We start from the raw sequence: 11,235 nt of genomic DNA on the forward strand, positions 1-11,235 counted from the left end.
TTGCTTTTGACCACAGCTTGGGAGTGTGTTGGTCCTGAAGGATTTTTGGAAGAGGTTTTGGAAGGGGTTCAGCAAGAGCAGAAGAAAGTTTCCTTAGGAAGTATGCACAGAGACCGTCTGGTCCGGCAGATAGGGAGGGTTTGAGGTCACGGATTGTTTTTTCTACATTGTCTACAGTGAAGATGATTTGGGTTAGGTTTTTTAGTGGGTTAGAGGTGCGATTTGCGAAATGGGGGAAGAACCATTGCTGTTAACAAAAACAGAGCCGAAAAAAGAGTTGAAGAGGTTGGCCTTCGATGGGTCATCATGGTATTCTTTGTTATTGGGTCCTACGAGTGGTGGGATAGGTCTGGAGTCATTGAGTTTGTTGTTGACGAAGTTATAGAAAGCATGGTTATACTTGGTACGAAGGAGGCTTTCCTCTTGTTTGCTATGATAGTTGAGGCATTATGCTCTTATTCTTTGGCATATGCTTTTGTAGCGGATTTTAAAGTTGGTTACTGGGCTTTTTTTGTTTCTACGCCAGAGGGATTTTTTTTTGGTTTGTAGTTTCTTTATTGAGACAGGTATGTTATTTTTTTGTTTACCTCTGGAAGAAGTGAGTGGCACATGTAGTTCTATAAGCCTTTTGATTTGGAGTAAAAACATATTGTAGAGATCATCAGTGGTGATGCAGTTAGAGAACAAGGATTGCCAGTTAAGGATTGAGAGATTGGCGTCTATGAGATCATAGTTGGCTTTCCTGAAATTGTACTTAGGCGCCGCATACTTCTGGTGAGTGTTTAGATGATGTAGGTTGAGGTTGAAGTTGATCGTACTGTGGTCACTGTTGGAGAAGGGTTCTTTTGTGTGCAGTCCATAAATAGCACTTTTGCTGTTGCAGAATATGAGGTCGAGACAGTTGTTGAGTCTGGTGTTGTTTGATACTAGTTGTTCTAGTCCTAGGCTAGTGATGGCGTTATAGATGGCGGTATGTATAGGTTCAGTGGAGCAATCATTTAGTGACCAGTTGATGTGTGGTAGGTCAAGGTCACCAAGGAAGATAATGGGATGGGGGCAGGAGGTTGCCCAAGTTAGGAGGGAGGTTAGTTTAGTTGCATGGGTAATGTCGTAGTTTGGAGCTCTGTAGCACAGTTGGAACCGGAGTGTAGTGTTGAGGGAAATGTCACAAACTAGGCTTTCAGGAAGGATAAGATCTTGTGCAACTTGAATGTTTTTTAGATTGAGTGAGCTTTTGTAGAATATGGCTACACCACCCCCTCTGCGGGATTCGCGGTCAGACCAGAAGACCAGGTAGTTACTTTGTGTGATGATGGAGTCAGGATAGGAAGAATTCAGCCATGTTTCACAAACAAAGATTAAGTCAAATATGTTTGTGTCAAGTAGGATGAGGAATTCAGACAACTTGTTAATTATGCTTCTTGCATTGATTAGTTTACATTTGAGATTCTATTTGTGATCGGGGTGAGATTGGATTGAGTTGAGTTGAAATTGGATTGGAATGAGGTAGTAAGAGGCGCGCTGTCCTATTCATTGCTTGAAGTGCTGGGGGGGTCCGTTTGTAGATGAGGGATGGTGGGTGGAGAAGATGGTTGAGGAGGGACAGTGGGTTTGGGGATGAAGGGAGGATTATGAGTTTTGGTCCTGATGCAATCAGAGCGGTAGTCAATGTAGAGGTTAGTTTTACCTTGTTCACAACGTCTCCGGAGTTCGGCCCATAGTTCCCGAGAGCGGATGCGTTGGAGTAGTGTTAGGTCTGGTCTGGATCGGAGTTTGTTGTATTTTGTGTTATTTCTGGCGATGGAGTTCATGGTCTTGATGAACTGTTGTTTGGTAGTTTCATTTTTGCAGACTATTCTGCACAGCCGGGGAGCCATTAATCCATCACTGTACTTTAATACAGGGTCACTTCTAGAAACCGCTAAGATATCATCAGGGGCAATTGATTGTGGATGATGGTTGTGGATGATACTATGGATATTTGATAGATAGTTGCCCCATTTTCTTCTAGGCCAAAAAGTACGGCGTTACAGTGTTTTTGTCCACGTTTCATGGCATTTTGCATCAGGGTGGAGATGTTAGTAGTAGGGTTTGGAGGTAGAGGTAGTGGTGGCCTGGGTGGAGTATAAAGTGGTGGTGCTGGGGTGGTGTAGGGTACTTGTTTTGGTGTTTTAGCGTGTATCAGATCTTGGATGTTTTTTTCTATGGAGGCAAGCCGTAATTCCATGCTTTCTGTGTATGATTGTTGAGTTTTAGAGACTGCTGATTGGATTACATCGGATAGATTGCCAAGGGAGTCTGGTTTGGGAGTACAGGATGGGCAGAAATAGTAGAAAGAAGGATTATCTTGAAGAAAAGTGGCGACATGTTTATTTATGTTAAGGCAGGTATGTTGAGCTGATTTTTTGCAAGAGCGACATTTTATAAATCCTTCTTGTATATTAATAGTGTTGTTGCATATGAAGCAATGTTAACAGAATCATTTACTTGATTTGCTTGGGTTTTTTTCTTGAAAGGCATAGCTGCTGGTTGAATGAGAGCAATTTGCTAGGTTCCTTTGCAGCCACTAGGGGTGTTGGAGCGACCTGTAGAGATCTATAGCTTTTGAATGAGAAAGGTTTTGGATGTGACTGCTGTGTTATTATACAGCCACTGGGGGGGGGGGGTCGGAGCGTCACTGCAAGCTAGGCAATTTTAGGAATATGAAGAACAGAGATTTGAGGAGCAGAGCTGGTCTTTCAGCCACAAGGTAATGGTGAAGGTTGGGGGGAGGTCACCAAGGGCAGACTGCCTGGCTTCGGGGCTTCGTGGGGGGGGGGTGTTACAGAGGGCTCCAGAGGCTCGGGGAAGTCTTCCTGGCTTCTGGTGCTCCCGGTGAAGTCAGCTGGATGTCGGGGTTTCGGGGGAGGTTGCTGTGGGCACCGAGGGCTCCGGAGGCTCGGGGCAGTCCTCCTAGTGTCTGGTTGTTCAGGCAGAGTCAGCTGGGCATCGGGGGCTTCGGGGGAGGTCGTAAATGGCTCCGGAGGCTCTGGGGAGTCCTCCTTGCTTCTGACGCTCTCAGCAGAGTCAGCTGGGCATCGGGGGCTTCGGGGGAGGTCGTAAATGGCTCCGGAGGCTCTGGGGAGTCCTCCTTGCTTCTGACGCTCTCAGCAGAGTCAGCTGGGCGTCGGGGCCTCAGGGGAGGTCAGAGATGGCTCCGGAGGCTCTGGGGAGTCCTCCTGGCTTGGCTGATGGCTCTGGGGGCTTGGGGGAGTCAGCTGGGCGCCGTAGATGGCTCCGGAGGCTCTGGGGAGTCCTCCTAGCCTCTGATGCTCCCGGGAGAATCAGCTGGGCGTCGGGGCTCTGGGGGGGGGGGTCGCCGAGGGCTCACGAGGTTTGCGAGGCTCGTGGGGAATACCCTGGTGTCTGGCGCTCGGGGAAGTCAGCTGGGCGTTGGGGCTCCCTGTAGGTAGCTGGGCTCAGGAGAATCCTTGTGGCACTCGGGGAAGTCAGCTGGGCATCAGGGCTCCCTGTAGGTAGCTGGGCTCGGGGGAATCCTTGTGGCGTCGGGGTCCCCGGGGATCGGATCGGCGCTGGGGCTCTGGGCCGGTATCAGTACTCACCCTCAGACCGCTGAGCCAAGCAAATTTCCTTTATTTTGATGGTTTTTTTGATGTTTATTTTGAAGTTTGTCGGAGCAGCAGTACCCTCCCTCCGGGGAGGTCTTAAGCGGGCGGCCTGTTCCATCCCCCCATGGCCTTTCCCACCCTGAAATACCTCATGTGCACTTAACAATCTGTGCATTCGATTAGTGAATGGATGGGCGAAAGGAGGAAGTGAGCGCATTCAAGGTATGAGATTTACTCCCACAAATCCTTGGGTTACAAATGGAATGGGCAGGTCCATTATACTCGTAACTTGAGGACTACCTGTAGTCACCTAACTCTCTTGAGGACTACCTTTAGTCACCTAACTCACCATTCCATAAATGAGGCTGTATAATTTAGTATAATCAATCCAACTTTTGTTTTGGATTTCTGCAAAAATATACAACTACATAAATGGCAACCATACATCCCTGCCTAGATAAATACTAAAAAAAATTAAATAAGACCACATTTATATTGGATTGCCTTAAAAAAGATAGTAAATTTACTCCTTTATGTAGCAGGTGGCTTTCCCTTGGAACAGCTTAAGAGGCCACAATTTACTTTGTACAATTTACTTGTAAAGAAGGTTCTAAAAATCCTCTATCCTCAAAATGCATTTTTATCCTCAAAAGGTCAAAAGAGGAATCATAGACTAATCTGCAGACTTGACAGAGATTTTTTATTTTTTTATTATTTTGTGATCATACGTGAATATAAAAACTCAGTATTGCCTTACCAATTAGTGTTGTCCTGGGAAAGATAATATCTCATTAAATGAGATCTTCCTGAAATTTCCCTTATAATGTTTAAATGGCAGTGTGTAGATAGGAAAGTCCTATTATAAGCATGAAATTGCTGTGCCTACAATGCCTTTTTATTACAACTTTGGAAATAATTACTTAGGCTGTATTCTGTTATTCCTTTTCAACTTCTATATGAAGATCCACTATCCCCAGTGTCATGTCCACTTGCATTAGAATAAAGAGACAATACTTTTTCATAAACAATAAAAACCATAGTAATGAGTAGCCATACCCAGTGAAAGATAGTGGCCTATGATAAAGTGTTAGTGTGAGATGCCTGGTTTTATTAAGAGTGAGCGAGTTTGCCTTAAAGAGGAAATGCTGAGTATGAAGTGTGGCTCTAACCTTAACCATTGGCATTGCCAGGGAACCTATCCTGGGTCTTCCAAGGTGGGGTGGGAACATGATACTATCCTCACTGTTGATTAAAAAAACAATTAAAGGTCAGTACTGTACAGTCAATCTCAGTACTTGTACTGGCAAGGAAACAACATTTTGTCCTTCAGCTATGATGAACATATAATTTGTGAATTAGTCTCAATTTTAGTATATGTATGACAGAAATCTCTTGCAAGAATATGCTTACTTTCTACTTCATGTTACAAGGAAATTGGTGTGATTGCTGTGAAAATTAACTGTCATGTTTGAGAATAACAGCATTTTACAAAGTATAACATTACCGTACTATTTATGATAATTTTACCATAATTCATTATCTGTATCAAACAGATCACCTGCACATGGCACACAAATTATTAAAACTGCTATCTATTAGCCTCATGCCTCTTAACAGCAAAAATAATATAAATTTATATAGGACTTAGGAATGCATCCATATGCATAAGAGTTATAGCATTATTCTAAGGCACATAATTACTTTCTCATTTGTTGGGTGGATATTTCTGCCATTTGCCAAGGGATTGTATTTTTATTAGAAGTTAGTTTTCTCCAATTATATTTTCTGAAATAAAATCTCTGATTTGTAACATCAGCAAAAATATGGAGCATTGATTTTTGAGATAACTTGCAGCTAATGTTTCAATTTCAACCTATTTCTGTCCTCTTAAAGAAATGTATCCCTCCAGACTCTAATAAGCAATAATGTAAGATTTTCATAAGTTCATTTATATTTACAGTTTATGAAATGCAGTGAATTGAATCAGTATGGCCACATATACAGAAATGAGTACATCCCGTCACATTTTGCAAATATTTAAATATATCTTTTTATGTGACAGAACTGAAGAAATGACACTTGGCTGCAATGTAAAGTAGTGAGTATACATACCAGGTGCTCAGCTCTGCAGCCCCACAGAGCTGGGCAGGTGATCCAGCATACTGGTGTGGCGCAGGACTTGCCTACATAACTTTGCCAGTGCAAAGTTTACCAGAGCTTCAGTGCTGAGAGTCTGGAATCCCACTTCTCTTGCGTTGACCACTGCCATGCACACAGCTGATCAGCGCTCCAATGGGGCTTCTTTGGAGTGTGGCTGCAGTCACTGGCACCATGGATGTTCTCTCACCACCACCAGGACCTTTCTCCCCCCCACCTTTGGTAAGACAACTCCGAGGTTTACAGTGAGACTTGGAGGAAGAGCTGCTGCTGCTTCTGCAAAGAGAGTCCCCCACACACTAGGATCTTTCTCTCCCACTGTAAGGCAAACCCCGAGGTTTACAGTGAGGCTGGCAGGAAGAGGAGCTGCCGCTACCTCTGCAAAGAGCGCTGGCAGGATTACAAATAGCATCCAAAACTAAATTAGAGTTTGAGACATAGCATTATTCAAAGTTCCAATTTATTAGCAGAGCTATGTTGGCACATTGCGGAGAAAACTGAATTTAAAGTCCTGTGGGTTTCTCCCTCCAGTTTAAAGTTCATTTCCTTGTTCTCTCACCCACAGGTTCATCACATAGCCCAGTCTAGTTCTGCTAATGTCTCCATCAACTTCTGGGCAGGTGCTAAACAAAGAATGACCTTGAGAATCTAGAAGGAATTTGTTATGGCTACAACTCTACAACCCTCATGCAACAGCCTTTCCCAAATTCCCACAGCACTAATACATTCTACATTCTAATATGTGGCAGGCCAAAGTCTCCAAATCACATGATGGCTTTGGACTGACAGACACAGGAAAAGAGGCAGTGCTGCTTTGCTGACACGAACGGCTTCCACCGTGGATCCTGGACAGTGGGTGTCAATGGTATAGTTGCTGCACATGCCCACTAAGAGGAGCTGCCCAATAGGCATGCGCGCACCAGAAAAAACCTTCCCGTTTCCAGCACATGCATGTGCACTGGACAGCATGCATGTACAACAATCCGTTGGCTAACTGATCCTCTAGTTTCTGGCACAGCCACATGTGGAAAGGCCAGCTGATTGTCATGTGCACATGCACACCAGTAAACAAAAGACTAGCTGGCCAGTTTGAATGCGTGCGCCATAAACCTGGAAGAGGAATTGGCACCATTGTTCATGCCAGACAAAATGGCTGTGTGTGCCATCTATGGCACATGTGCAATAGATTCACTATCATGGGCCTATGCCATCTTTGTGTAGAGCAGCAATTCATTTTTTCAGATCCTCAGATAGTTCATTGCCATGAGGTGCTAGGTTGAACTTCCTGTGACTAGTATGACAGTGATAACACCAAATTTAACATGCCTGTTCCCTCTTCACACCTGAGACCTTGTATCGCTAATGAGTCATATGACACTAGGGTGGGAAATGACTACTTTGGCCCTATTTGGACATTATGCTTCTATGCTTATACTCACTACTTTACATTGTAGCCATGTCATTTCTTCAGTGTTGTCACATGAAAAGATATCAATGTTTACAAAATGTGAGGGGGTGTACTCACTTCTGTGACATACTGTAGGTGTGCTATCAGAGCATAGCTTCATTAATAAACAAGCCATGGGTGTAGATTGTTTTCCATTAATAATATGTATTAGAAATAATTTGAGCATAACTGCAGAGCCAAAAATATCACTTTTATGGTTTTCCTATAACTTGAATATTATTGAACGCAATATGTGACTGGGGAGTCCGTTGGTATCTCCTGGGTATTTTGTATTGTGTGACTGATAATACTGAACGCACATGTTTCAGTCTGTACCAGGGGTGTCAAACTCACATTGTCACGGTGTCATCACGTGACGTATCTGGATTTTTTTTCCCCTTGGCTAAACTGGGAGTGGACATGACCAGCACATGACGCATCCGGTCTGCAGGCCTGGCATTTGACAGCCCTGATCTATATTATATAAGAGCTTATACAAATATTGAAAGAAAAAATTATTATTTTAGATATTTGGAACTTGCCAGCAGAAGTAGTTTTATGATTTTAAGACATAGATTTTATTCAGTGAAGATGCCTTTTAATGTTTGCTGAACACAGATATATAATATATTTAATTTATAAATAAATAAATATTTCCCTCTATATTCAATGCTTTTGACTCATTATTTCTCATTCAAGGATGGTCTGTATCTTAGGTCCCATGGGGGGAGGGGCGCTCTGGTATTAAGCAGTCATTATAATTTGACTTGTGAACTTCAACTCCCAGAAGGCCATCATTCACCACCCATGCATTAAAGGGCCATTGTTCACAACCCATGCATTAAAAGGAAGAAAAACAAATTCCTTCCCTTTTTAAGGGGCATGCATAGGTGCACCAGTGTGCCTCCCATTCCCTATCATAATGTTTCTCTCTTGCTAGTATCATGTATATATACATTCTTATATCTTTGTATACCACCAATATGTATTTGACAAAACAAATAAATAAATGAATGTATAGTGACAGGAGATGAAACTTGGGCTTATCACCATACTCCAGAGAGCAAACATCAGTTAATGCAGTGTCACCATACCCATTCTCCTTCAGACAAAAAAATTAAAACTCAGCAATCGTTGAGAAAAATCTTGGGCACTCATCGCAGCAGCGTTCATGCCCTTAGAATTCAGGTAGCATATCACAGTGCGCACTTCACACTTGGAGAGAAACTGAATGAGGACACTCATCTCTAACCTTCACCACAATTCAGTTGATGATTTACTGACCATTGGCACTGCTCGTTCTCTTCCGCTGGCTTCCCACTACATAATAGTAATACCAACTTCCCCTCTGAACATTCCCTGTGAGAGCTACATGCATTGTAACCTTACTTTCTGGATAACCCTCATATGTTTTTCAAGAAGCTTTGTTCATCCTGGGCAGATGTTTTCATAACTACAGTAATTGACCTCTCAAGGTTGTGTGCAAATAGTTGAAATACTTTCTTAAAATTCAATCATATAGTGTCAAATTTATAGCTTATTTATAGTTTTACATTTGAAATCTATGCAATGTTCATTTATTAATAAATTCATCAACTATGACTGTATAATCATCAATGCTAAATTTGTCATGATTTTCTAGAAGTCTGAAAGGTTTTTCCAACTTAAAAGGTCTGTTGGATTTGGGCAGACTATTAAAATATACACTAAATTCAAAGTGGCATTTAAAATCCCAAAGAAGAAATAATTTATGTTTATTTAATTTAATACTTAATTTAAATACTTTGGAAAACCTTGTATTCTAAAAAGTGCCCATAATCTGAATGTTGTGCTGCACTGAACAAAGAGAGTAGCATAAGAATGTAGTTGTACTCTCTTGTTGGATTGGAATCTCAAAAACCACAAAGCAAAAAAAGTGCCACTAAAGAGATAGATATAGAATATAGACACAAATTAATGTGATCACAAATTTCATTTTAAAAGTACAGTGGTACCTCGTCTTACAAATGCCTCTTCATACGAACTTTTCAAGATACGAACCCGGTGTTTAAGATTTATTTGCCTCTTCTTAAGAACCATTTTCACCTTACGAACCCGAGCTTGGGTGCGTGTGCTCTCTTACTGCGCGTGCGCTCCCTTACTGCCACAGAAATTCCCCTGCCTTGTGACTGCCACCGCCGGGATTTCCCATTTGTTTGCCGCCCCTGCAGGGATACCCCACCTCCTTTTGCTTGCACTAGGAGTCCAGAGACGGGGAATCAGGCCATCGGTGCTGCAAGGCTGAAGGCTGTTTTCATTGCTAGAGGACGGTTCTGTGGAAAGGTCGCTGTTTTTTCCTTGCCAGTGCCTGGATCAACTAGCGTGGAAGAAACAGCAACCCTTCCACGGGACTGTCCTCTCGCAATGAAAACAGCCTTCAGCCTTGCAACACCGACGGTCTTAAGCATCCCCCCCAAGCGTCCCTGACCGGGCTCCCTTCTCAGGTATAAGAAGTGGAGCTCTCGGGAGCCAGCAAAGGCGCCCCCTGTTCTCTGCCCTTAGCCACAATTCTGGTCGCCAGGTGTCTGAGCGAGAGGGGGGGACAATCGCCCAAAAGGCAAAGCTGTGGCCGATCCGAAGTGAATTGGGGCTCATCTCAGCTCCAGCATGGTCTCTTATTTTTATCATCTCTGGTTTGACTCCACCTCACCCCCGCAAAATACCCCACCAGAAATCCGGATAAAGTGTTATAAAAATGTCCCCAGGGGGGGAGGAAGGGAGGAAATGGCCCTCAGGAAAAAAGGGAGACCTATCTGTACTCATTGAGCAGGTCATGCGCAATACATGCCAATCAAATGACCGATGGGCTCTGGGAAGCCCCCGCACCATCTGGCCTACCACCACAGTCTGGGTCAGTCTCTATCCTGCCACTTACTTCACCTGCAGCCTCCCCGGAGAAAGTCCAAGCGTGGGAAAAAGAGCGAAATCCCCCCCCTTTTTCCATCATAGTCTCCGTGGCCTCTGCATCTCGCTCCGGAGTCCAATCCTCTTCTCCTCCGGGCCCACCTGGCCTTGGACTTCCTCCCCCTTCGTCTACTTTCAACCCTCCCTGTGAGGACACTTCGGGGACCACCAGAGACAGCGAAAGCCAGAATCCCATTCGCTGAGGTGGAAGGCTTCCACTTGGGCAAGTTTTCGCGCGGTGCCTCTGCATGTGTGGCTGTGGTAAAGCCTCACTGCTTGCCTCCCAAAAGTCACGCAACTGCCAGCAAGTTGTGTGTGTGGGCTTTGAGGAATTCCCCCTCAAATGCGCTGGAGCTTTTCCAGGTTCAGCAGCGATGAAAATAGGATTCCCCTTTCGCCGCCGAAAACACACCCACAAGGCTCCCTTTGGGCAGCCTCCGCTATCTTTCCCCCCACCTCGTCCACCTGCCCTCGAACAAGGTTCCGAATGCCAGCAGTAATGAGGAAAAAGGGGTGAGTTTTGGGATTGCACGCATTATTCGTTTTTACATTGATTCCTATGGAAAACATAGTTTCATCTTACGAATTTTTCTTCTTACGAACCTCGTCATGGAATGAATTAAGTTTGTAAGACGAGGTACCACTGTATTTCTAAATAGCTGTGCATTATTCTCCATACTTGCAGGCACAGGCAACAGTATTGGTACCTTTTCCCTAAAGAATCCCAATTTGCTGTGAAATAAATTGAAACTGACACAAGTAAATGGCATCCATCTTTCTTAATCCATAATCCATAGAGAGATATTTTTCTTTTGATAGATGACTTGACATATTTCTCTAAATAAACAAATGCTTCATTAATCCCTGACCAATGGCTTATATGTGGGTATATCTTTAAAGATGCTCTGGATACTTTAATCAGTATAGCATTATCTGAGTAATAATGTTAACTGAAATTTTACGGCCATTTTATGCCAATTCTGCAGTATTCTGGTTGGTCCCAGTTCAGTTGCAGATCAGATTCAAGTTGCTAGCAGTAACCTAAAAATGCTTTGTGGCTTGGGGCCCCAGTATCTGAAG

At 43.6% G+C, this 11,235-nt stretch overlaps 1 protein-coding gene across 2 annotated transcripts in view; it reads left to right on the forward strand.

Moving 5' to 3' along the window:
• The window catches only part of MSRB3 (methionine sulfoxide reductase B3), a 93,926-nt gene extending 86,061 nt beyond the window's left edge, over positions 1 to 7,865 (forward strand). The window contains exons 9-10 of one of the 2 annotated variants that reach the window (XR_011559483.1): positions 5,671 to 5,987; positions 6,331 to 7,865. Coding sequence is in view for 1 of the 2 variants with exons in the window: in XM_070755637.1 (XP_070611738.1) it covers positions 5,671 to 5,676 (6 nt within the window). In the remaining variant the exon portion in view is untranslated. Of the gene's footprint in view, positions 1 to 5,670 lie in introns of both variants that reach the window. The other variant, XM_070755637.1, reaches the window with a different exon arrangement.
• The last annotated feature ends 3,370 nt before the right edge of the window (positions 7,866 to 11,235 follow it).

This window comes from Erythrolamprus reginae, chromosome 6 (assembly GCF_031021105.1).
Source record: "Erythrolamprus reginae isolate rEryReg1 chromosome 6, rEryReg1.hap1, whole genome shotgun sequence".
NCBI lineage: Eukaryota > Metazoa > Chordata > Lepidosauria > Squamata > Dipsadidae > Erythrolamprus > Erythrolamprus reginae.